We start from the raw sequence: 27,510 nt of genomic DNA, 5'->3' as shown, positions 1-27,510 counted from the left end.
GCAGGGGCCCAAGGACTTGAGCCATCTTCTACTGCTTTCCCAGGCCATAGCAGAGAGCTGGATCGGAAGAGAGCAGCCAGGTCTCGAACTGGCGCCCATACGGGATGCCGACACTTCAGGCCAGGGCGTTAACCCGCTGCGCCACAGCGCCGGCCCCTACCTTCAATATTTTTTAATCCAAGGTATATATAAATGTTTGTTATAATAGAATGGTTAAACGTAAAAGTGGTTAGCTAGGGCCTGTTGTGTATATACTCCTATAAAGAAATTTCCCCTGAGCGATAGACACATGGGTGTCTCCTCTTGTTCAGCTCTCTGGAAGTAAGTTGTGTTTTCTTGGCTCTTCCCATGCAGCTGAAAAATAAGTTCATGAAAAAACTGCCACGTGATGCAGAAGCTTCCAACGTGCTTGTTGGGGAGGTTGACTTCTTGGATACTCCTTTCATTGCCTTTGTTCGGCTACAGCAGGCTGTCATGCTGGGTGCCCTGACTGAGGTGCCTGTGCCCACAAGGTAAGCGACTCTCAGACCTGCTGGGTCTACAGTGTGCTTGTAGGGAAATCCCTGCCTCTCAGAATGGAGATTGATAGAATTGAGGATACATCCAGTGCAAGTACAATCGAGATTGAATTGGAAAAATGACAAAGTATGACTTTTATGCTATGAAATTAGTTGGTACTCATGAGTGAAATTGATATGTTGGGATTTGATTATTGTTTATAGCCCTAGTCTAGTTTCCTGCTGAACAGTATCTTTCTAGTTTTTACTTATTGGACTCCTTATTTAGTGGAGCATTAAGCCTGTGACTATAAAGTAAATTAAAAATATGTTCTCACAAAAGTCAGAAGAGAAAGAGGGAAAGAAGAAAGGAAGAGAGAGAGGGAGAGAGGGAGGTAGGAAGGGAGGGAGAAGAATGAAGGAAGGGAATATTGATGTTTTTAGGATTGTACCTATGAACATGAAATCTGTTCTCTTTATTTTAACAAAAATGTTTAAAAAGATGAAAATATTACTTGGCACTTTTATAGTAATAACAATAGCAATTATAATACTTTTTGGGCAATGTATCAGTTTATTTTCATGGGCTATTCTCTTTACTCCTTACAATAATCTTCTAAAGTACAAACTATGTGCCCAGGTTTTATAGATTAGGAAACTGAGTCTAAGAGTTTAAGTTAATTGCCCAAGGTTCAGGGATCATGAATGGTTTCACTGTGTTCTGTGTTTATCAGAAAGTCCCCAGTGGTTTCTACGTCCATCCATCCATCTATAAGCACATTTATGTAAAAATCATCAGGCTGGACACTTCATTTTGTACACTTCACAGTTAATGTGTCGTGTTACATAAATTTTTAGTTTTCTCACAGTTGTGTGCTCAGTCCACAGCACTGCAGGTTAGAAGTCATCTTCATCTGTCCCTTGGAAGCTAAGCTCAGCAGAGTCAGGAAGCTTGACTTAGGGAGAGCATTTAGTACTTGTGCTGAAGAAGGGTTCAGAGAGAAACTTGTGCTCTTCAGACTGACGTCTGAAAATGATTGTATGAAAGGACCTTCTGTTTGGGTATTTTCTGTGGTCTCAGGGGACAAGGGCAGGTGACTGTTTCTTTTCTATAGGTTTTCCTACATGAGCAGAAGGGCTATGAGTCTTACCCATTGTTCTCAGGTCTGAGCATCATTGACCAGCAGTGTGAAGAGGCTTAAGGTTTGCTTTGAGCCAGTTTAGGAGGAATATTAGAAAATGTTCTAAGACCTCTCAATTCATAGCTTATAGGCCACTGCTCCTTGTTATTTGGGTATTTTTAAACTTATTCTTATATTCCTTAGACACTTAAAATATCATCTGTAGGCCAGTCATTGGACAAATAGCAGTGGAAAGAGATGATCACGGTTTATTCAGTTAATGGGGTTATCATGATTTGTGTTTTTTGTATCTTAGCTTTTTGCTTGAAAGCATTCCAGCAGAGCCTTGCGGTTCTCTCAGAGCAATCACCTGGCAAAGAGCTGACTCAGATAATGGCTGAAGGCCAGCTCAGTGCCCCTATGGCTTTATTTATGTCTCTTTGGACGAACTGTACCGGGCTTGAAAGAATAAAACATGCCAAGTGGTGTTAAAGAAAATTGCTCCTGCCTTCTCATTTTTATTACCATTTTTCTTTACAAGCTACAAATAAAAAAATACTTTCAAAAGCTTTTTATTTAACCATAACATGCATGTATTGAGTAGCAAATCATGTTCATTTTTGTATCCCTCTTATCATCTGCTCCCGTCCTGCTTCTTCTCTTTTTATTCTATCTTGGAGGGTTGAAGTGGTCTAGAGGTGAAATACAGCTTCATTTGCATTAACAAGAGGAGTCAAGGCATTCAAGGGACTGTAATTCAGTAATATCATAAAACTATTTCAGGGCAATAATCTGAGCAATATATCCTCACATGTTAACATTTTTCCAGGAAGTAGTTTATCCATTTGTTACCCTCCCAACCAGTGCAAATTGTAATCACGGAGTAGGGAGTCTCATTAGCATCTTTCGGTGGTGCATAATGTGGGGCCATTTACAATGGCTGCATCCTGTGAAATCAAATAAAGGAAATCCCACAAGGAATGCTTTAGTCATTGGAGAGGGACTGTGCCTGCATCCCACCAAGGGCCATGATGTGCCTGCTGCTCTGTTGTACTGCAGGGAGACCAGGAATGTCTGTTTTTGTGCACATCTTTTGATAGTCATTTTTGCTTTTTAATGTGGAAGGAAGTTGTGTTGTTATTATTACTGCCATTATTCTGATAAACATTATTACTGTTCAATACCTTTTAGGGAACCTGATTGTATCACCTCCCCTTCATATGTAGAGTCTCCACATTTCTTTTTTTTTTTTTTTTTAAATTTTTTTTTTTTTTTTGACAGGCAGAGTGGATAGTGTGTGAGAGAGAGAGAAAGGTCTTCCTTTGCCGTTGGTTCACCCTCCAATGGCCATCGCGGCTGGCGTGCCACAGCCGGCACACCACGCTGATCCGAAGCCAGGAGCCAGGTACTTCTCCTGGTCTCCCATGTGGGTGCAGGGCCGAAGGACTTGGGCCATCCTCCACTGCACTCCCGGGCCATAGCAGAGAGCTGGCCTGGAAGAGGGGCAACCGGGACAGAATCCGGCGCCCCGACCGGGACTAGAACCCGGGGTGCCGGCGCCGCAAGGCAGAGGATTAGTCTATTGAGCCACGGCGCCGGCCAAGTCTCCATATTTCTATCCACACTGTTACTTGGTGGCTGTCTTAGCCTCCACGTGTGACTGGAGGACTGCCAGCTGGGTGGACATCTGTATACTTAGGGGCCCTTCTTGCCATTCATGTGAAAGCAAACAAACAGTTGTTTGAATTTTGATGATATGGTAAGATATATATATAAATTTATATTATATATTTGAATATTATATTATCAGTTGAGGGATGGAGGCAATGGAAATATTGACTATGCATGTTGGAAATAGAACTGTGGACTTCTGACTCAGGTCAGATTTTCAGAAGAGCCCAAGCAAAGGAGAAAACTTGAAAGGAGTGTCTTAGAGTTCTCCCATGAGGACTAATAAAGGCTGTAGAAGCATCTGTCCTTTTCTGATCTTGATTTGCCAATCTTAGGCACATGATTGATTATTCTCTAAGCTGCAGCCCTCTACAGTGCTGGAATGTTTACCTTTCTGGTGTCACTGTAAGTTAATACGTTTCTTACATTATCCATATTGACTTGCCTAGAAGAAGCCACTTGTACTTACTTGTTAAAACTATCTTAAAAAGCTGTTAAAAGGATTGTGATGGGGATCCTACTAATTCAGTTCTGTCTGTCCACAAAGCTGATTGCTAGCTGCTCTTCATGGCATATAATGTGGTTAGTTATGGTAATCTGTGGTCCTTGTGAGTCTATTGTGAAAGCTACAGTTTAGCCACATTTTCCAAAGCTGCCAAATATGAATAATGGGCTATTTGATTCACTGTTTTGAGAAGGGACTAAAGGATTGGTCCATGCTGAGTTTGTTCTAGAAATAGCTGTGATGTATCAGGAAGGAGGGGGTACACAGCCTTTCTAAGAAGATTGAGTGGTTTCGGAAGGCTGGCTCCTTCTGTGATATTAGGCTCTGTTTCTGCCTATAATTATTTTGTGAATGTGAGTACAGGCCATTGGTTCCGGACACAGATCCTCTGGCACTTCCCTTCGTGGAGAATGCTCAAGGCATCCTCCTCGGGCAAAGTGAGTTACACGGAAAAGCTCACCGAAGTAGCAAATGAGCACCTGAAGACTCTTGAGACAAGTAGCACTATTAAAAACACGAACTCTGGCTTATTCTAGTTATGAACTCATAGAAAGAACTCAGTAACATAAATTCACTTTTTTTTTTCCTGAGCTTTCAACATGGGCCAGGCCCTCCCAGCCACACAAATGTGATGTTTACTCTAATTCGTTAATAAAGCAAAACGCTTCTGGTTAAAAATAACATCTGTCCATTGACAAAAACCAGCTTGGATCATGAAAAGAGTATTCCGTATGTTGTAAAGACTGAGTTTGGCAGAATACACTTCAATCTTGAAAGTTGCAACTTTTTTTTTTTTTTTTCCGTTTTGGGGGTTAAAGGGGGAGAGGATGTATTTCAGGCAGAGTGAGCTTCAACATATGGGGTTGTTCTGTTAGTTTGCTCAGATTTCTCATCCCTGTTTCAAAAATGCAGTCCAGATTAGACATTTCTTAGGACCTAAGTTCCTACAGAGGAAATTGTTGACTTGAAGTGATACTTCCCACTGTTTGTGGATACTCAGATCCCTCTGTCTGTCATTTTAAGGACATGGATTTACTGAACTCTGACTGGGATGATGTGAAAATTTTAACTACTGTGTGACCATATTGTTTCTGTTCAGCACTTGGTGATATTCCATTTATGGAAAATATCATTTTTAAAAACATGAGAAATTACATTTACTAGGAAAGAGGAATACTATCTCCATATTTAGGCTGTGGTATTGTTCTCATAACCTGGGTTTATTACTGTAGTGTATGTGTTAGACACCTTTGATCTACTGCTTCGATTCTTCCTTTGGTACTATCGAGCAAACAGCAAAGAATAACCCTTTTACAGAAAATGTATCCCTCATTGCACAGTATTCACCTTGGAGGCTCTAATACTCTCTCTGTGCTTCAAACAGTTAGCCATGATCTGCCAAAGTTTTCACTGGAGGACTGTTGGTGACAGAGTGTTTTTCTCAGCTACAAGACAGTATTTTGGCCTTTTTGCTGTTACAGCCAATCTGATGACGAAGTTAGATGTCAGTTGACAGATACATTTCCGTAATGTGTATTTGTAAGCTGGAATCATGATGGAGGTTCTTCAGGGGAGGCAGGAAGAGGTTCTCAGTGATTCTGGAAAGGTTTTAGATAATGTACATTACTAAAAAGTTAATATTTAGAGACACTAAAATAATAACAAATGGCAGGTCAAAGAAATCCATTATTTAAAAAACACACTAAGTGAAAGGAAGCAGGCATTAAGTAGTTTCTGTGGTGGCATGGCCTCTGCCCCTTTTTGCTTAAAAGTGTGCCCTTACTATCTTGCTGGATGACTGGCCTTCTTAGATGGGCAAATGGAATTAGGAAATGAGGCCAACGTGTTTCTTAACAGGGTTTGTGTTTTGCCTGGTGGTTAAATATTTTTGCATGGGATACACTTACATCAGTGATCAGTCTCTGGAAAAGCAAACTTTACTGGCACACAGGAGCACTTTGTAATACTGTAGATAGTGGTATACAGTTATATATGAAGTGGTCAGCTTCAAGGAGGGAATGTTGTGGTCCCAGCTGGACTTCAGTGTTGGAGAAACTGAAATCCGGTTCTGATAATGATTTCCTTCATAGCTGAGCAGACTTTGTGCCTGTTGATTGCTTCTGCGATTTCCTCTACTGTGATAACTTTTGAAAGAGAGTGTGCAGCTCTGTGCCAGGGCTGCTTTCTAAGCAAATAAGTAGTGGCTGGTTTTATGGTTATTCTGGTATAAAATCCGAGTATCCAAACTTTTACGTACTTCTTAAGTTCTTGACCCCCCACCCCCCCGCCCCCTTAGCCCCTTCGGATTGAGTTTTATAGGGGAAAAAAGTAATCTTGGCATTCAAGGGCATTTTTGGAACAGACTCTAACATTTCATAAAACCCTTGCTGTCAATCCTTTTTTTGTTTAAAGTGAAGTATATAAGTAAATAAGTGAGCAATAAAATTTTGCTAAGTGAAGTGATAACCATTCCTGGTGCCATAAAATCTAGCCTCATTCAGTTACCCACAAGCTTCTTTGGTAGAGTGACTCATGGAAGTTGCACAGTTTTTCTCTGTTGAATCAGTTAAGCAGATAATACTAGGCAGAAATGTGTGCTGAAAAGAAAAGGGGGAAAAGGCTTATCAGTCTGCTTTGTTTCATTGACTAAGCACATCCCTTGGGCTCATCCACTAACATCCTTCAGCCTCAATTTCCTTTCCATTAAGTGGAAATAGTAGACCTGTCCTTACTGCAAATGGTTGTATGGAAATTTGAATGAAGTGGCCAACGTGAAATGCTTTGCAGGCTTTAAAAAAAGAAACCCTGTGCATATTTGTGCATGTTAGGGGAGACATAATCAATATCAAGGGGGGAGACTTCTCCAGTGTTACTTTTTATGTATTTTTTCTTACGACTTACCTGTCAGGTTCCTTTTTCCCCAGTGTTTGCCCATGTGGTCAGTATGATCAGAGGTAACCCTAAGTGAGGGTAAGTTACTGCAGGTTTCAGGATGGTTGCTAATGGGCCATGCTTTGTGCTCTAGTAAGAAAACGAGTATGGAAAAGGAAATGAAGAAACCCACCAAAGAATTTCAGTGATCACTGAGTGATGCTTTATTTCTAATTTCTCTGTCCTCAGTGTGGCTGTCAGCATGTGGCTTACTTGTAGAGGGTTTGGTTTTGGCTGACTCCCAATCACTTCTGAGTAGAAACATCTCCTAAAAGTGTTGGGAAGATCATTTGTCACTGCTAGAAGTAGGTAAGGAAAGTAAGAGAAATCTAAAGATGGGCTAAGTCTTTGTAGTTATTGTGCTTATTGGATTTGCCTTGGAGATTCTGAAAGTCAGTAGAAATGGAGAGAAAAGAAAATTTGAAACAGAAAGATCCAATGATTTATCAAGTGTATAAAGTAAACCTTTCGTGCTTGGTGAAGGAGTGTTTGCTGTCAGATACACTGATAAAAAGATTTGTATTCTGCAATAGAGTGAAAGAACATCTTGCCTCTTACCACAAATATTACTTATTTCAAAGGTAATGTTTTAAAGGTTAATTCAGCTCCTAGCTTTTTATGAATGAAAATGCATGTCTCTCAGTTTTGTATATATCGAGTGTGACAAATTGTGTTTAATAGCGTTTCTTCTTTTCTTTTCCACTAGGTTCTTATTCATCCTCTTAGGTCCAAAGGGGAAAGCCAAGTCTTACCATGAGATTGGCAGAGCCATTGCTACCTTGATGTCTGACGAGGTAGGGAATCAGGAAGGGGGGGGGGGGTTCTGTGACTGTCCTACTTGTGTTGGTTTCACACTGTGAGTTGGCTGTCACCCTTTATTGCATTGGCATAGTGTGATTAGCAGGTTTCTGCATAACGTGCTGGTACCTCCCATGTGGTACCGTTTTAAAAGTAAGGCCTGCATTTTATTTTTTTCTGGGGTTGTAAACTCTGTGTTGGAATAAAACACATTATCCTTTCTTTTTTTAATTTTTAATTCTTTTAAAATGTTTCAAAAATTAATTGACATAGTATTATACATATTTATGGGTACAGTGTGATATGTCAGTATTTACATATACTGTATAATATTTGAAAGCAAACACAGGTTTGACAGCAATTAATTATATATATATGTAATTATATATTTCAGAAAGCCTGTGACAAGGGTTTTGACAGTTCCCAATATGTAGAACTGGTCAGTGTATGAGATGATAGCCCAGTTTTCCTTGATGTGATTATTACATATTCATAATTATCATAATTGATGTATGTTAATTATTCTTTAGAAAGTTTCAACATTTTAGTACTAACTTCAACTTTATTTCTGAAAATGTGTAAAACATTAACTCTGGAAATTCAAATGTCTATAAACTATACCATTTCAGAAACAGTGAGTTCTGTAAAATGCATAAAATACAGATAATGCATTTTTCTTAGATATCAGAAATATGTGGTTTTAAAGTTTTTTTTTAAATTTATTTGAAAGGCAGAGAGATGGTAAGAAAGAGATTTTTTCATTCTCTGATTCACTACCCAAATGTCCACAATAGCCAGAGCTGTGCTAGGCTGAAGCCAGGATCCTGGAACCCAGTTCAAATCTCTCATGCAGGTGATAGGGACCCAAGTAGTTGAGACATAACCTTTGTCTCCCAGAATGCATTAGCAGGAAGCTGGACTCAGAAGCAGAGGTGGGACTCAATCCCAGGCACTCTGATGCAGAAAGTGGATCCCAAAGTGGTATCTCAGTCACTGTGCCGAGGCTCACCCTGCTTTCCTTGTTTTGTGGGAAGGAGTTGCACATCTGGAATGCATTAGTAACCATTACCACAAAGTACTTCAAATTTGGAGTTATGGCCTCACTTACTGTCCTCACAGCTAGGTGTGTTTTAGATGTGATGAAACTCTGAACCAGTCTCAGAGTAGGAGAAATAGGACACAGCGTCCCTACGTTCTGCGTCTGCATCTTTCCAGTTTGCCGTTTTCCCAAATGTTTTGCTTTTGCTCCATTGCTTGACTTTCCAGTTTTGCACGTGTTAAGTGGAGAATGTGGGCACTTGTATCCTTCATGATGGAAGTTCTATGTGGCAATTACTCAGGTGGTTCCTTTATTCTGGGACTGAGAGCAATGATGCAAAGCTCTGCTGGTGTTTTCCCCCCTTGAGAGAACATTTATTTCTCTCATCACAGTTGGTTCTTTTCTTTTTTTTTTATGGTAATATGCTATTAATGCAAAAAGAACAGATCCAATGTAGTTCATAGGTACAATTTTAAGAATATAATACTCCATCTCTCTTAGTTTTTAAGGTAGCATTTTAAATTTACATTATAGTCAAAAATACTTCTTTCTTAATTTTAAAAGATACTTCCTTTTTTTTTTTTTTTTTTTTTGGACAGGTAGAGTTAGTGAGAGAGAGAGAGAGAGAGAAAGGTCTTCCTTTTTCCGTTGGTTCACCCCCAAAATGGCCGCTACGGCCGGTGCGCTGCGCCGATCAGAAGCCAGGAGCCAGGTGCTTCCTCCTGGTCTCCCATGCAGGTGCAAGACCCAAGCACTTGGGCCATCCTCCACTGCATTCCCCAGCCACAGCAGAGAGCAACACAGCAGAGAGGAGCAACTGGGACAGAATCCGGCTCCCCAGCCGGGACTAGAACCTGGAGTGCTGGCACCACAGGTGGAGGATTAGCCAAGTGAGCCTCGGCGCCGGCCTGATACTTCCTTTTAAGATATATTAATTAGAAAGGCTTAAGACAGCAGTGATAAAGTGGCTTAAACAGTGTGGGGTTCATTTTTTTCTCCTAGAATAGAAAACTTGGAAGTAGGCATTTGCTGGGGTTGACTTAACTGCTTAGTGATAAATCAAGAGCGAAAGCTCTTGCTTCATGGTCTTGCCATGACATTTTTTTTTTCTGCCATGACACATATTTCTGTCAATACTGTACAACAACTTTGCCTAAAGTCAGCTCCAGTTATCTGTGTTTAAGATAGGAAGAAGGGGTGGATAACATCAGCTGTATCGGTCTTTTTTAACAGGTGTTTGAAAGCTGTCTCAGACAGCCTTTTTCTTACATTGAATTAGTTAGCACTGTCGATCTTTATCTTCAGGACTGGCTGGGAAAATGAATTTCTGACTTTGCAGCCTCTCTAGTGGGAGGTAGCAAGAGGCAGTAAGGTGAAGGATGGTTGTGTCTGCCACAGGGGTTGTGCTGGCACTTTGTATCACCTTTCCTTCAAGATCACAACCCCTAGACCATGAAATGCTATTGGATGGGTAGCTTTTAAAAATTATTTTCCTGGAGAGAGATAGAGTAGCAGTCTTTACAGATAGTAAAGAGTGTTGAACAGTGGCCATATTATTTTTTTTTAAGATTTATTTATTTATTTGAAAGTTAGAGTTACACACAGAGAGAAAGAGAGGCAGAGATAGAGAAGTTTTCCATCTGCTTGTTCACTCCCCAATTGACCGCAACAGCTGGAGCTGCACTGATTCGAAGCCAGGAGCCAGGAGATTCTTCTGGGTCTCCCAAGTGGGTGCAGGGGCCCAAGGACTCTGGCCATCTTCTACTGCTTTCCCAGGCCACAACAGAGAGCTGGATCAGAAGTGGAGCAGCCAGGACTCAGACTGGCACCCATATGGGATGCCAGCACTACAGACAGCAGCTTTACCCACTATGCCACAGTGCTGGTCCCCATATTCTTTTTTTTTTTTTTTTGACAGGCAGAGTGGACAGTGAGAGAGAGAGAGAGAGACAGACAGAAAGGTCTTCCTTTGCCCTTGGTTCACCCTCCAATGGCCGCCAAGGCTGGTGCGCTGCGGCCGGCGCACCGCGTTGATCTGATGTTAGGAGCCAGGTACTTATCCTGGTCTCCCATGGGGTGCAGGGCCCCAGTACTTGGGCCATCCTCCACTGCACTCCCTGGCCACAGCAGAGAGCTGGCCTGGAAGAGGGGCAACCAGGACAGAATCCAGCGCCCCGACTGGGACTAGAACCCGGTGTGCCGGGGCCGCAGGCGGAGGATTAGCCTAGTGAGCCACGGCACCGGCCCCCATATTCTTTTAAAATTTATTTTATTTATTTGAAAGGTAGGGGTACACAGAGAGATAGGGAGAGACACACACAGAGAGATCTTCCATCTGCTGGTTCACTCCCCAAATGGCTGCAATGACTGGCCCTGGGCCAGGCCAAAGCCAGGAGCCAGGAACTTCTTCCAGGTCTCCCACATGGATGCAGGGGCCCAAGCACTTGGGCCATCCTCTGCTGCTTTCCCAGGTGCATTAGCAGGGAGCCGAATCAAAAGTAGAACAGCCAGGACTTGAACTGGTACCTATATGGGCTGCTGGTGTTGCAGATGGTGGCTTAACCCACTGCACCACGACGCCAGTCCCAGTGACCATCTTTCCTTCTGTGAATGAAAGAACTTGACTGAGGAAGTATGAAAGACTTGGGTTATGTGTAAAAATCTTCCACAACATCAGCTTGGTTAGAAGAATGGAATGACTGACAAAAAGGATTGTGTCCTGAAAGCCCCTTCTTGGGATGTCCTATAAAAAAGACATGAAACTTTTGCTTCCTTGGATGGCTTAAGTCATTTCCTACCTAAAAAATAGGCAGATGAGCACTTATTTAAATCCCCTTGCTCTACGTGCTGCCAGGATCAGATTTTTCTTTTTTTAGTAGCTTACGTTATTTTATTTGTATGTTAAGAGAACTGCACTGTTTGGGTCTTAACCTGATGTTAACACTCAGCTTGAACTTTTCCTTCTTGAATGATCAGTGATTGTTTGTCCCAGTAGTTTTTACTTCAAAGAATGACTCTTCACTGTATTTCTCCAAACCATTTTCACGTGGCTTCCATGGCAACTGTATCTGTAGGAGCCTATGCCCACAGGAGCTGAAGGGCAAAGTTGTCTTACAGAGTTGATGGGGTGGGGGTGATGGTGGTCACCAAAAAGAAGACAGACGTTTTCTCATCCCTCTACCTGTATTTTGTGAGATCATAATCTGAATACCTAAATGTTTTAGAATAATCTGAATAATAGGAAATATGAGAGCATGGTTATAGCAATACCGCAGCGTGTCGTTCAGGCTCGGCTTGGTGTGAGGCGTGCAGAAAATTCTCTTGGCGGATCAGCACTTCTTCCCCCCCCTTCAGGTGTTCCATGACATTGCTTATAAAGCAAAAGACAGGCATGACTTGATTGCTGGCATTGATGAGTTCCTGGATGAGGTCATTGTCCTTCCACCTGGCGAGTGGGACCCGGCCATCAGGATAGAACCTCCGAAAAGTCTTCCATCCTCTGACAAAAGGTAAGCTATTAGGTGGTTGGGAATTTTCAGTTGCTGGGATACCCTGGGAAAGGAGGTTGGGTTTGGAAAAGAAAGCAGAGCCAGGCTACTCTCTTAATATTGTCAGATTCCTATTGAACAGAATCTATTACATGAGACGAATCACCTATGTGCTTTGGTTTCACCTTTCCTTGGCACTATAAACGCTATATGTTGTGTTGTTTTTCAGTGATTACAGGTTAGAGCTCAATTACCATATGGGAATGTGTCACAGAGATCCTGTGGGAGCGCCCTGTCATGCAGAATGGCCAGTTTACTCAAATCTGTAGACTTTAGAGGTTAAGGAATTGGGTGAGATAGTTGAGGCAAAAGCACTTCCTGAAAATCTGTTATTTCCCAGGTGAAACAGTTTCCCTGTTATATGATAAACAATTCATTCAGTGTTTCTGTTTAGCCAGTCGTTTGTCTTGGTTCTCAAGCTAACACTTTAAGAATTGTCTGTCTGTTAGGACAGCAGAAAGAAATCAGCTTTCTCCCAAAGGGTTCCCCTTCCTTCTCTCCATTAGTCAGTGCATGGCACAGCCGAGAAGCAAATGAGTCACGTGAACTAATACCGTGTTGGACTCTGTTGTCTTGCTTAGAAAGAATATGTACTCAGGTGGCGAGAACGTTCAGATGAATGGGGACACGCCCCACGACGGAGGACACGGAGGAGGAGGACACGCCGATTGTGAGGAGCTGCAGCGAACTGGACGGTAACTGGAGGGTCCTTGGCCGTTCCTGATGAGGCTCTCCCCAGAGCTGAATCTCTCTCTTTCTGTCAGCCTGGTTTGTTCATCTGCGTAGCTGAGTACTATATGCAGCACACCTGTTAGTCCCAGGCGCTGGGGATACTGCAGCAAATGCCACAGAAGGCCCCGCCCCTGTGGGTCTTACTCTCTGGAGATGGGAGGCAGCCAGGAAGCCAATATGCAAACATGGAGATGGTTTTATGAGAAAAAATAAACCCAACCAGGGACTTCTGCCAGGGCAGAGTGGCATTAACGTTCTAGAAAGGTGGCCAGAGAAGGCCTTGCAGACAGAATAGCAGCATTTGCGGGAAGCATTGAAGAAGCCTGAAGTGCGGGTGGAACAGGGGACAGTGACACGGGCAGCTTGATGTGTGGCACGCCTGGCACTGAGGCCAGGGTGAGTGGACCGAGTGTGTGGCAGGAAGACCGAGCAACGTGTGGTCCTCTCCCTCTTGCCTTTCAGGAGTCCATCTCTTTCTGTTCTTTAACCTCAAAGTAAGTTACTGGTTCCAGAGACCACTGTGTCACAGGTGTTCTGTCTCCTTAACCTGCACTTAAGAAATCAGGGTTCCCAGATTCTTCAGCTTTTTTTTAAAAAAACGAGCTATTTATTTATTTATTTGAAAGAGTTACAGGGAGAGAGGAGAGACAGAGAAAGAGATCTGCCATCTGCAGGTTCATTCTCCAGATGGCCACAATGGCCAGGATCCAGGAACCCCCGCCAGGTCTCCTGCATGGGTAGCAGGGGCCCAAACACTTGGGCCATCTTCCGCTGCTTCTCCCAGCCCATTAACAGGGAGCTGGATCAGAAGAGGAGCAGCCAGGAGACGAACTGGACCCCATATGAGATGCTTGTGGTGCAGGCAGCAGCTTTACCCACAAAGCCATAAGGCTGGTCCCCTAGCCTTTTTTGCTTCTTATGATAATCCTTCCTTTTTGAATATTAAGTTCTCTATTTTACTTTGTCTTAAGTAAAATGTTATGGGGGATTTTTATTTTAGGATGATATGGATTTTAAAAACATACTACAGGATTTTTGCACACAAAGAAGATGTCATTTTAATCTGAATCGAATGAAGTTACTCCCTTCTTATAACACACTTGGGTTTCTCTCCTAAACTAAGAGGAAAGGATTTGCCTCTGCTTTATTCTTAAAGGATAGGGAGCATAAAACCTGTCCTCCCCCTCTTCTCACTGAGCAGTGGGACACATTCTGAAATCTCTTTTGTTAGGCAGTTCTATCGTTGTGTGGTCATCATGGAATGGGTGCCCTTATGCAAACCTGGATGGAGTGAGTCATTCGTTCCATGCAGCTTCTTGATGTAGTCTTGAGACATAAGATGCACGAGGCTGTTTTCAGTAAAATTTTCCTCCTAAATAGAAAGGTGAATGAAGTATGATACAGTGAATCCATATGCCAGCACCATAAGTACTTATTAGCATTATCAAGTGTGACCTACTATACACATTTGATTACTATGCATTTTTTACCAGCATCATCACAGAGTAATGTGTTACTCTGTGCACTGCAGCAACTGTGATGTCACGGGGTAATAGGAATTTTTTAGCTCCGTTTTTGGTCCTGTGGACCACAGTCATGTGCATGGTCTACTGTTGACCAAAAACATTAAGCACTGTATCCTAAACCAACTATTTCCATTGGGAATATAGCTTTCCTTTTCTACAGGTATCAGTTCTAGGACTTTAAAAAATTTAATCAGGCTGTAATTTCATTCTTCCACATTTCATCTTCCAAAATGTATCAAGTTTCCACAGCATTCTCAGTGCCATGCACAACTCTGTGCATACCCAGAAAACTGAAGCCGGGCAGTGGTCCAACAGGTGCCCAGATAGAGGCATCTGATGAAGTGGGCTGACCTGGAGTGGAAATATTCATGAGTGAAACCAAGACTGCAGAGAGATGCTGAGCATTGGAAGTAGGGTACTGAAGGCAGAAGTACAGCATGGGGAAGGCTAAGATGGGACGTTTGGTTGGGAGGGTAGAGAGATCGATGTGTGACTCAGGCATCTGCTAATACTTACCTTGAGGCTCTGCTTGTCCCTTCTACCACACATGATTACCTTCCTTAACTCCTTCTGATCCTCATCCCAAAGACAAGTTCTTGAGGTCTGTTCCAGCTACCCTGCCTAAAATCCCCCCTTCTCGGGCCCAAGCACTTGGGACATCTCCTGCTACTTTCCAGGCACATTGGCAGGGAGCTGGATCAGAAGCGGGACAGCCAGGGATGCAGGCACTGCAGGTGGCAAAATTTTTTTTTTTTTTGACAGGCAGAGTGGACAGTGAGAGAGAGAGACTGAGAGAATAGTCTTCCTTTTTCCATTGGTTCACCCCCCAAGTGGCCGCTACAGCTGGTGCACTGCACCGATCTGAAGCCAGGAGCTAGGTGCTTCCTCCTGGTCTCCCATGCGGGTACAGGGCCCAAGCACTTGGGCCATCCTCCACTGCACTCCTGGGCCACAGCAGCGAGTTGGACTGGAAGAGGAGCAACCGGGACAGAATCCGGCATTTTAAATTGCTATAATGAAAATATAAAATTATCATGAAAATATAAAATTATATTACACAATTATAGTAATAATTGAAGTCTGCTACTCTCTCCATTTTTATGTATGATAATAAAAATCTGTGTCTTATTGAACTAAAAAAAAAATTCCCCCTTCTCCATGACCTTCTCCCTGATTGAATGTTAGTGTGGTGTGCAATTCCTGTACTGATCTCATTTCTTGTTTGCTGCTGGCCTCTCAAAAGGAAGCTCCACAAGGACAGGGCTTGTTCACTTTGTGTCCCCAGCAGCCTTGCAGGTGCTCTGTAGACTTTTATGGGAATGAATGAGGGGGGAAAGGACACGATGGTGAGATTTTAAAGGGCCTTATGCATGTCCTTGGCTCACACAATTGGATTTTATTTTAAGCAAAGAAAATCTTTATCTACATAGTTCACTCTCATCTGAAGACAAAATGCCTGGTCTTCAGGAGATGTGACAGCTAATTTGGTAGCAGAGAGAAAGAAAGGAAGAAAAAAACTTTATTGCTCTGCACTTCTCTGATTTCATCCTAAGTGGTCAGCACTATGTTGTCATTGGCTCAAGCATGTTAAATTCAAATTCTTGGTGGTTTAGTGAGTTACCTCTTGTTAATTTGGTGGTAATTTATGTTATATTTCATCACATGTTTGCTCTTTCCCTGCCCAGGTTCTGTGGTGGACTCATTAAGGATCTAAAGAGGAAGGCGCCATTTTTTGCCAGTGATTTTTATGATGCTTTAAACATTCAGTCCCTTTCAGCAATTCTCTTCATTTATCTGGCAACTGTAACGAACGCTATCACTTTTGGAGGCTTGCTCGGGGATGCCACTGACAACATGCAGGTGGGTATAGTTTTGGGGAGGACACAAATAGCCCAGATTGTCCTCCTCACCCCTACAGCTCAGTTGGAAGCAGATGGCCTCTCAGTTACTCAGCGTGATTTTCTTTCTTTTGCTGGATGCTGCATTTTGCTTGCTTCTGGCCTGCTGCTGTATTCCAGCATTTTAGTAATTACAAAAATAGCTCGATGAAATCTGGCTTGAGTCACAAGTGGGGAAAAGAAGGGAAGGAAATGAGGATCTACAATTCTATTTGGGCAAAAGCATATCAGCTGCTTTAATTTTGTGCAGTGCACAAGGTTTAGATCTTCCACTGCCTGGGATGTACAGGCTGTGTTCTGTGAAACTTGATGACCACACTCTTTTCATCAGTGTGTGCTTAGCTTAATCTTACACATGAGCAAATATGAGAGTGCTTAAAAAAGTTCATGCAAAATAGAACTATAAAGATAAGTATTTTGGTGCAAAATATTTTGAAATCTGTATATTTTTAATAATATACATTTTTCCACAATTTTTTAAAAAGGTGTATTTATTTGAAAGGCAGAGCTATACACACACACACATATACACACAGAAGAGAAAGAGAGAGAGAGAGAGGGAGAGAGAAAGATCTTCCATCTCTAGTTCATTCCCCAGATGACCTCATTGTCAAGGCTGGGCCAGGCTGAAGTCAGGAGACAGGAACCTCATCCTGGTCTCCTACATAGGTGGCAGGGACCACAATAAATGGGCCGTCTTCTGTCTTCCCAGGCACATTAGCAGGAAGCTGGTTTGGAAGCAGAGTGGGCAGGATTTGAACAGGTACTCAGATATGGGATGTTAGTGTCACAAATGGTGGCTTGACCTGTTGTGCCACAATGCTGGCCCTCATAGACTTTTTGAAGGCCCACTTGTATGCAAGAATTTCAAAATATTTTTCATCCAAATGATCTTTTTTAATGATTTATTTATTTATTTTGAAAAAGAGTGAAAGACAGAAAGAAAGAGAGTGGTCTTCCATCTCCCCAGATGGCCACAATGGCCAGAGATGGGCCAGGCTGAAACCAGGAGCCAGGAGTTCCATCTGGGTGGTAGAGGCCCAAACAATTGGGCCCTTTTCCTCTGCTTTTCTCAGGCCATCAGCAAGGAGCTGGATCAAAAGTAGAGCAGCTGGTATAGAAACTGGCGCCCATAGCAGTGGCCCAAATTGCAGGCAGTGGCTTTACCCACTGTACCACAATGCTGGCCATTAAACTTACTTTTTGACTGCATTTTCCATGAACTTTTCGAAATGTTCTCATAAAGTCATCTAACAACCCAGTGATTTGCTCAGTGTTGGATTTGCATATCTATTGATGGAATTCACTTTAATGGAGGCCAGCCAAGAGTTCTCTTTGCTATACCTGCAGGGAAGTCTGGCTTGACTTATTTTGTATGATGAATTGTGACCAATTTTTAAATTACTTTGCAGATGGTGTTTGCTTTACTTTGGCATTAATAATAGCTAAGTTTTGAGTGGTGGGAAAGATATTTTAGATTCGTTTAATCAGCCAGAAAAATATGTACAAACTATTTGTAGTGGATCCAGTCAATAAAAAACAGACACTGTGCAGGATGATATAGAGTACTGAATAAAACTGATATTCCTATGAAAACCAGATTCGAGCCCTTTTCAAACTATAGTTAACTCCAGTAGTCATCATTACTGCTCATTTCTTAAAAAAAACACAAGCTGATTCCAAAGAGTTGCTTTACTTTCACGTCTATTTACCTCCTGAGGACATTCATGTTCTAGATGTCTGCCTAAGTGCAAAAATAGGACAGAGACTATAACATCTATATTGACCCAAGTTAAAATGAAGAAATTATTTAATAATTATGTTTTAGTTTAAGTGCACTTTTAGTCTTTTAGCACTTACCTGTTGCTGTTTAGGATATCATTCCAAATCATGAAAGCTTGAAACAACCATTTTGTTGCTATATGTGTGATGGGTTTGGTAGTTCACTCCCCAAATAACTGCAACAGCCAATGCTGCTGCCTTCCAAGGTGCATGTTAGGAGAAAGCTGGAATTGAGAGGCAAGCTAGGACTTAACCCAGACACTCTAATATAGAATGTGGACATCCCATGTGATATCTGACCTTTGTACCAAATGCCTAGCCCTTATTGCTTTATTCTTTTTTTTATTCTTAAGGACAGCCTAAAAATTCAAATTCTTAGTGAAATATAAAAATTTTTTAATATTTCAACTGATTAACATTTGAAAAACACATTATGCTGGCCAAAGAACATGTATCTCTGTGTTACCAATAGGAGACTTGCAGAACAGGTTGTCAAACCAAGATTGATAGGTTAGGGGTGAAGAATATGAAGAAAGTGTTTTTTCCCCTTTTCCTTCATTCATAAGAGAGGGTTGAATAAGTTCAATTTTAACAATGATGTCAGCACTACAATTTTATAAACTCTGAGCCATGTCCAAGTTGGGCAGTTACTCTTCATTTAACTGGTAGCATAATGATAGCTAATAGAGATCATTTAAGAAAAGAAGTGAAGAAAGCCGTGGCAAAGCAACCTGAGGCTAGCCTGAAGTTGGTGATCCCGGCAGCCACCTGTTAGAAAACACACGCCCTGTGATTCTGAGAGTGGAAAGAGCAAGCCCATTTTATGTCTGTCAGAATGTGTAGAGACTTTCTTGTACAGATAACTCTCAGGCATTATTTTCATAGGCATTCTTTCTATTGAGATAGGGACATAGGGACATTGTGGCATTTCCTGTGATGTTGGCTTATTATTTTTTGAACTGAATGATACTCTTTCTCAACTTCATCAGACTTACCTTCAAAGTTCTGTACCTGAGACTAGGGGAAAGTTCTGTGACAGGGATTTGACCCCTCCTAGATGATTCCTTTCTGTCCGAGTGAGTCCTTGAGATAGGAGAGGGCTGTTGTCTGGCATACAGTTGTCTGGCATACATGAGTGTTTTTCTCCTCGGGGTGTGTCACGACATGGGGAAGGCCTTGCTGGTGGAATTAGCTTTTTTTTTCTGGGATCTGAAAACTTCAGGAGAAACATTTGCTGGGTGTCCCTCCTGACATTTGGCTTAATTCAAAGTAACCCACCTAGGAAGATATTTCCAGACACAATTTGAGTATTTTATTAATAGATTTTGTTATCTCCATTGATATTTTCACTGAAACAGTGCCTGCATCATTTTAAAGGTTTCTGTGAATGAAAATACTGAACATATTTTTCTCTCACTTCTGATGCCTTTTTCCTCTAAGGAATATACTGGCCAAGTCCTCCTCCTGGACTACAGTTTTGTGCTTCCAGGAGTCTCAGTGATTGACAGAAACACTGAGAAAGAGGGAGAGAGAACTAATGATCGCTGATAATGTATTTGCTGAAATGAAACTTGACAAACAGTTGTGTCTGTTTTAAGGACTGTAGCGTAAGGTGGTGTAATATTTGAAGAGGATCTCATGACTGTGTACTTTCCGCAAATTCTGATGCTCTGTCAATGGAAGTCTTTTTGATTTGGCGTTGAGATTGTTCGATGTTTTGTGGATTTGGTGCCAAAGCCCAGGTCATTCCTCAGGTCTGAAGCAGAGGTTGTTTCATTCCTTTGCAAATACTTATGGAGTGACTCCTATGTGTCAGACACTATTTTAAGTGCAGGGGCTGTAGATATGTGACCAAAATAGATAAGAACTCCAATTCTGATGGTTTTTGCAGTTTATGGTGTTGATGAAAGCAATCTTTTTCAATGTCCCCGGGAGATACCAGTAGTGGTGCATGGTGGCCTTATTTATGGGTGAATTCCTCTGGCTTCATTTGCCTTTCTGAACTCTGGACCAAGAGTAGAAGAAAGCATTGGCAAAGCATGGAATAATCTGCACTCACATCACATGCCTTCATAAATGTGGCAGTGGGTTATTCTCAAAAGCACACACATCTTAAGTGAGTCTATAGAGAACAGTGTCCTTGCTTTTTAAAGGCAGACAGCACACAAATAGTTCACACAGGCTACAAATAGACATGAATGCGGGGGAGAAGCATGTTGTGAAAACACAGATGACTCATGGCACGGCTGTTGTCTAAGCAGACTCTCTGCCAGCTTCTGCTCAGGAGGTCTTGCCTTTGTGGAGGCTGGAGTAGACATTGAAGTATTTGTTTCAGAACTTAGATTGATAGCTAGAGATACACTCACATGTAATAATTTCGTATATGACTATATATATATACACACAATGGTACTTCAAAAGGTTCATAAATGAAATAAAAATGTGTTCTAAAAAGTGTGTTCTGGTGCAGATATTTTTAAAATCCATGTGTGGTGTTTTTGTAACATGTATTTTCCATGAACTTTTTCAAGATCCCTTGTATATATGTATTTCAAAATTCTGCATCAAAATAAACTATTTTTAATTCCATTTTCCAAACATTTTCAAGTGTAAATATGATTATAAATTAGGTATATGTATATGTCATATCTGTAAAATATCATTAGAAGCAGGTGATTGGGGAGCGGTATAGTTCATCTACCATGAAAGTAAAACAGTTGAGTCAATGGTTGTTCCAGTGGCTCCAAGTATAATCAAATTACAATGCCAACATAGATAAAACTGCATAAATCCCCAACTTGCTGAGCACAATTTCTCCATCCGCCTGCTCTGATAGGACTGTGTAATTACAAATGGATATGCATGGATTTCTTGCTTTCGGCAAATAAAGTTTAGCTTGGGCTCCTGGGAGCAAGTGAATCGCTTTGCCAAGAGTCAGCCTTACATTCCTCTGGGATCCAATCCTGGCTTGTGGCTGTTTCTGTTCTTAGAGCTCAGCAACAAGGGAGGAAAGCACAAGCCTTCTCCAGTCTGGAGACTGTGCAGCACTATTACCATTTTTAGCAAGTGCTGCCATAAGGGTGCTCCAGTCTACTTACCATATTTTCAAGTAAACAAAGACTTTCAGCCTCATCCTCCTAAAAGCATGTCCCTCACACAACTAACCTGCTATGCTAACTCATTGCATTACATTTATATTCTTGGTTGCCTAACAAGTATACCACTCTATTCATTTAGATACTTCTATTTAAATTGTTAAATGTCAATGTATAAATACATTTCACTGGAATTTATTAGAGTTATGGTTTTTTCATTCAAACTGCTATCTGAATGGGGCCATGACATCAAACTATATTTGTGGATTGCTTAGTGGGCAAGTTACTGATAACAGTTTTTGATGCTTTATGGCCAAGTCTTGTGTTATTTAAAAATTGCTCTTCTTAGCTTTATGAAATACATAAAAGTATTTTAATTTAAATCTAAATTGTTGATTGTGATGACTAAGCACAGTCTGGAGTGAAGACAGAGAGAAGAAAGTAATTTTAGCTTTTTTCTTGGAGTAAATATAATCCTATTTTCACAAACCTTTTAGCAAAGAATGCAGTTAGATTTTTAGAATTCTGTGAATTTTGTGATATTTTTAGAGCCGAACAGAGCACATTTTAAGGGAACTTGTCTCATAATAAGGCACATTTATAGCTGGCATCTCCAAATTTGATACTTTATTTGAACATACTGCTGTGCTGAGAATGTTCAATCCATCTGCTTAAGTTGGAAACGTATCATTTCCTATTCACATATGATATTCCTTGATCAGATGAACGTTTCTTTACAAAACCCATAGCCTGTAATCTATAACAGCAAGAGTGAAGTGTATTGATAATTGTTTTACTGTCGTGAGAACCATACAGCAATTTAGTTTGACTTAAATAGTACAACTTTGAAACCAATGCATTTCCTCTTTGAGGTATACAATAGAAAGTTACATATTAATCTGCACCAGAATCATTTCAGTTTGGAAATTTTGGAAGGGACAATCTATTGGAATGGTACAATTTAGTTATTTGGAAGCAAAATGAATAAACAAATTTAGTGACAGAGTAAAGATTATGCATTGCTTAGCTACCACAAAGGTTTGTTGACTGTTCCTTCTTCCAGAAGGGACTTTTAACTTAAAATAATGTGCCTTGCTTCATGTACCAGTTCTGAAATAAGCATATTTGATTAAAATTAAATATTGTATATGATTTCTTTTCATTTGAAAGATCTTTGGCAACTATTTTCTAGGTGATCAGAAAATGATAGTCATTTGGGTAGGGGTGGGCAATCAGTGCCCAGTGATGCTAATTTCTAAAATTACTTTGTGCTTGCCTTGTGATTATTTTGACAATAGCTTTACTTAGATATGATGTAATTAGGCTCTATAGAAAATTTAAACAATCTAGAAAAATCATATAGAAAGTAATTTTGCCTTAAAACTCATCATTTAGAAATAATCAATATTAATATTTTGTAAGCATCTTTTCATACATCTTGCATACATATGTACATCTTGCATATATATGTACGTAGAGTAATATATAGAATTTTATATAAATGAGAACACAGATACACATGGTTCCATAACACTAGTATTTCATGCATTCCATCTTTAACATCATTTTGATGGCTATATCTGTTTATACATATGATGCAATGCTGTAATTCATTAATAAATGCCCTATTAGAGGATTTTCCATTGTGAACAGTCTTTTCTTTTATAAACAAATCAATGGCGACTAACTACATTTTCATTCTTTGTGATTAATCCATAGGAAAACTTCCTGGTAAAATGACCACTGGATATGCTCATTTTATTTTTAAATTTTATTTCAGGTTGCCTTCCATAAAAGTTATTTCAGTTTATGCTTCTAACAGCAATGGATAAGAGTATTTACTAGCAAAAACCATCGGAAACAGACTGAGGTCCTATATTGTCGTTCTGTGGCTTCAAAAATAATAGTTCATTTCTACTTGATTCTCATTTCTACAATTTTTAGTGAGGATGAATGCCCTTCCACATCTTTATTGACTTACGTTACTTGGTGTATGTTTGTTCTTTGACATTTAGGTTTTTTTTATTGACTTGTAAGTATTCTTTGTATGATAAGGATATTTTCTCTTTGCTTATGAGAAATATTACAAAATCTGTTTTTCCTGTCATATATATTTTAACCTTATTCATGATTTCTCTTGCTGTAGAGTTTTTAATTTTCTCTGTGGTCAGTGTTTCAATTTTTTATGGTTTCTTACTTCCATGATGTATTTCAAGAGGCTTTCCCTACACCAAGATTAGAAAAATATTTACCCACATATTTTAGTTCTTTTGTATTTTCATTAAAATTTTTTATCCATCTGGAATTGATTTTTGTGTAAGGTTATACTGGCATTTGATGTTTCAGATGATCTAAATACATATTCACAGCTCTTCAAACAAACAAACAAACAAAAAATACTGAGTGGCCTCCATGTCTTGCCCAGCTCTTTTGTTAGGCTTGGAGTTGAAGCTCTTTTGGTAAAGATCTTGGCTCATACTTCTCTTCAAGCAGGGAGGTCATTTGTCTTTCAAGTCTTCCCTTGTTCTCAGTTCCTGCTGGGCAGTGTAAACAGGGATCCTGCTTAGAAGGACAAAGCACTCTGGGCAGAGTAGTGGCAGTAAGAGTTTGGCTGCTGAGATCTGTCAGGACAGAAATCACTGACTCATAGGTAGGAGCTACACAGCTGAGATGAAAAATGAGAGTTGTCTATCCAGTCTACTTTCCTGGTGTAGATGAATGGTCTGTGCAAATGATCATTAGTGCTGTTTTGAGGGGGGTGGGGAGTAGCTTGAATGGGGTCAACTTCAAATTTGGGCCAAATGAGAATCACCTGAGGGACTTTGAAGACATGCTGAGTCCCCAGGACTCATTCAGAGGTCTTGATTCAGTTGTTCAGGGTGGAGATAAGGAATGTTTTTTTTTTTGTTGTTTGTTTTTTAAGATGTTTCTCAGGTAATTGTCCTGTAACCCACACTAGATGTAGGTGCTAGCATCATTGATCATTTGGCTTGGCTTATGTTAGGGACCTGACTTCAAGAGGAAGGCAGGTAATTTGGATCTGAATGCCTCTTTCCAATGGCATTAGTCTGCTTCATTTTTCTTGGCTAAGCTTCAGACTCAAAGACTCATCCAGAGAAATTTAATTTTATTATGCAGCATTCTACACAGTTCCTATAAATCATCACAAACATGGACTAAGATTTCTTTTTTATGGTTAGAAACAGATAAAATATTTAAAGCCTGCAACATAACAAAAATGTTGGTGAATGCTTTCTCATTGAATGCCACTGAAATATTTTATTATCTCAAGTTTTATTGTCAAAGAAGTAGAAAATCTTGTGTTCTCCTGTGCTATTGAGTCACTCTTCTGCTTAGCCTTTATTTTCCTTCTATTATTGTCATCCAGCCTCCCAAAACAGGGTTGAATTTATTAATCCAAACAGTAAAGTCCTTGATAAAAAGGACATAAAAGAACAGAAGTCATTCTTTAGCGTTATATGAAGATAGTAAATTGCAATAAGTCAAAGTCCTCAGTGGACAGTTTATCCTCTTGAATGTGCTTGCTTTGCATGAGCATGGAAGGAAATGGTGGTCCTTCAGTCCCTTGTCACAAGTAGCTCCAAAACACAAGAGACTGGTGTTACAAATCGTGGTTGCGTTTTGTTTTATTTTATTCTTTTTAGACTCTTGTTCCTATGGTCTGATTTTTTTCATGCCAGATTTTATTATTGTGAGCCTTGTCCTGATTTTCTTGGTGGTTTCAGAAAACAAGGGTCATCTTTAGTTTTAATTTTGTATCCATCTTGCAAGTAGATAAAAAGATTAAAAAATTGTTTGAGATGTGGATTGTAACTCTACTGCTATAAAGTGAAACAAACAATTTTGTTTAGAATCAGGTTCCTCATATTTAGTAACACAAAGAAGGAAAAGGAACAGCCTTTGGGGGCCTCCATGTTGCCCTCTGAGGCCCCTTGTTGGTTAAGAATTTGCTGTGGAAACACGAGTATCTGCAGAGCCTTTTCCCTCCTTTTCTCTGAGAACTGATCATCTTTCCATTCCATGCCACTCATTTTGATTGTCTCCTTCTCCTTCCTGTCTTGAAAGAAAGAGAAATGACCAATGACCGAGACAGGCTGGGGAGGAAGGGGCTGAGAGGGATCTAAGGACAGGAGAAAATCAGCATTGTCTGTGTCATTGCTTTGTGCTGAGCTTTTATTCTTAGCCCTGTGTGAGTTATTGTTTCATTTAATCCAAATAATTATCCTGTGAAGTAGCCATTGATCATACAGAAAAGAGAATGAGTACTCGGAGAGGTGACCCAGATGGTAAGTAGTGGAGCTCAGATTTCAGCTCAGGTATTGGGGATTCCACCAGGGAACAGAGTTTAGAGAACCTCAACCTCTTCAATTTCTATTTAAATAAGTGCATTTTATATATATATATATATATATTTATATATATATATATTAGATATGTAATATATCTGGTTATAATTTTATATTATATATTTAACCACATATATGGTCATAGATTTGTCAATCAAACTATCAAGCACTTCAGATATGTTACCTGATCAAACGTGTGCCCTGACTTTACTAGGCATAGAAAGGTTAAGGAACTTGTTCAAAGTCATTGATGGAGGAAGTGACACAGTCTCTGTCATCATGGGTTTGTCTGACTCAAGAATCCATTGCTCTACTATGTCATCTTGATTTTCTCTCCTACACAAAGAAAGTAAACTTGACAGAGGTGAAGTGATATTCCTAAGGCCATCCGCTCTCTGGTGGTAAAAGAGAGACCAGACCTGGGATTGTCAGAGTGCCAGGGATTTGCTCTTTTCACTCTTCTCTAGTCATGTCACCCCATGAGCAGCAAAGTAAAATGCAAGCCCAGTCAAAATGCCGCTTTGTGGGACCTGATTCCACTACATTCAGGGCTCACTCACTTGCATTCTGGTGGCTTGCTGGGGAGTTTTTACTGAGAGATGAGATTCGTCTCCGTGCGTTATGGCTATCAAAAATATATACAACACTTTTTTTCCTTTTTTTATATTGGTGAACATTTAATATAATTCAGAAAAGAGGTTTCTGCTAGTTCACCCTATAAATTGCTTTAAACTCTATTTACAGTTAAAGTTGTTGCATGAGATTTTTTTTAAAAAACATTTTCTGTATTGTGAACAGGAACATGCCAAAATATAGTGAGAATAGTTCTTTTCTTAGAAATGCTGGAAGCATCTGAGTTTAAGCAAGTTTCCAGTGCAATGTGTATAATAAATCACCTGTCTCTGTTTCAAAATTGTCAGCAACAGAATGGAAACTGTAGCACTTACCAAAGGTTCACGTACTGAAATAAAAATAATCTGCCTTTTAACGGTCACATGGCTTCCATAAATCAAAGCCATTTTCTGGAAGAAATTGGTTGCTATCTTTACTGAATGATCAAGAACGGTTGTTGACCTTTGATAAGTGGAACCTAGGGTGTCATTTGGACACGTTGCCTCAGTTCCTTTTGTATTTACTGAGTGCCTCAGACCATGTGGGAGGATGGCAGAGAGCATGTTGAGAGAAAAAGAGACATTGGGGACACTGAGAGACCCTGTTTGTGCCTTCACAGAGATTAATGGCTATGTCAAATCAAGTCAAGCACGCTGGAGCTTGTGTGTCCCTCCTTTCTTGCTTTATGGTCTGTCTTACACCCAGTCTGTGCTATGTTCTGATCCTGCAGTAGTGATGAACAAGAGGCATTTCTCAGAGCTCTGTAAAGACAGACGCCGTGTATCTTCCCCTATCATGTGCACCCAGAGTGTGGCTTGTCCTGCCACACGGAAGGACATTACACATACTCTAAGTCATAAAAAAATAAAATGATAATGACATAAAAAGCCTATTGTGCAAAGGGAGTGAAAAACTACATGTCCAACAGAATGGTAGCCTAAGGCACACCTTTTGCCTTTGCCAGAGGTGGGGTGTGGCTGGCAGCCACATACAGCAAAGACTTGTTGTGCTGCATTTTATGTGGGTTTAATCATAACATTTAAGCCCCTTAAATCTCAGCATTCAAATAGGTAATAAATCGAGGCAAATGTATTTGCTGTGCAGAGAGGAATCCTTTTCTGTCCTCTCTGCATGAATGCATCTTGAGTGTGCCAGCATTTTTTGCTACTTTCGTCTCTTCCTAGGAGGAAGAAAGAACTGGCTACTTGAGATGGCACCCTGTAGTCATACGTTATCCACCCAAGTGGGGCACCTTAGCAGGCCCTCCTGGGAGCCAGCCTTCAAACCTAGACTTCTCCATGAGCAGGATTTGTTCTAGATTATTTAGAGCACGTTTACTTTATTCTCAATTCACCAACCCTTGTGTTTTGCTCACTCTTACCCCAATT

General features: G+C 40.5%; 1 protein-coding gene across 8 annotated transcripts in view; it reads left to right on the top strand.

The window, feature by feature from the left end:
- SLC4A4 (solute carrier family 4 member 4) overlaps nt 1-27,510 on the top strand; it is a 460,760-nt gene that overhangs the window by 339,003 nt on the left and 94,247 nt on the right. For all 8 annotated transcript variants that reach the window (XM_070079470.1, XM_070079472.1, XM_070079471.1 and 5 more), the window contains 5 exon segments: nt 355-512; nt 7,432-7,519; nt 11,917-12,071; nt 12,692-12,805; nt 16,054-16,228. In XM_070079470.1, coding sequence (XP_069935571.1) covers nt 355-512; nt 7,432-7,519; nt 11,917-12,071; nt 12,692-12,805; nt 16,054-16,228 — 690 coding nt within the window.

The sequence above is a fragment of the Oryctolagus cuniculus genome, chromosome 8, assembly GCF_964237555.1.
Source record: "Oryctolagus cuniculus chromosome 8, mOryCun1.1, whole genome shotgun sequence".
NCBI lineage: Eukaryota > Metazoa > Chordata > Mammalia > Lagomorpha > Leporidae > Oryctolagus > Oryctolagus cuniculus.
The sequence above is the reverse complement of the archived record's forward strand: the minus strand, read 5'-3'. Positions and strand labels throughout refer to the sequence as shown.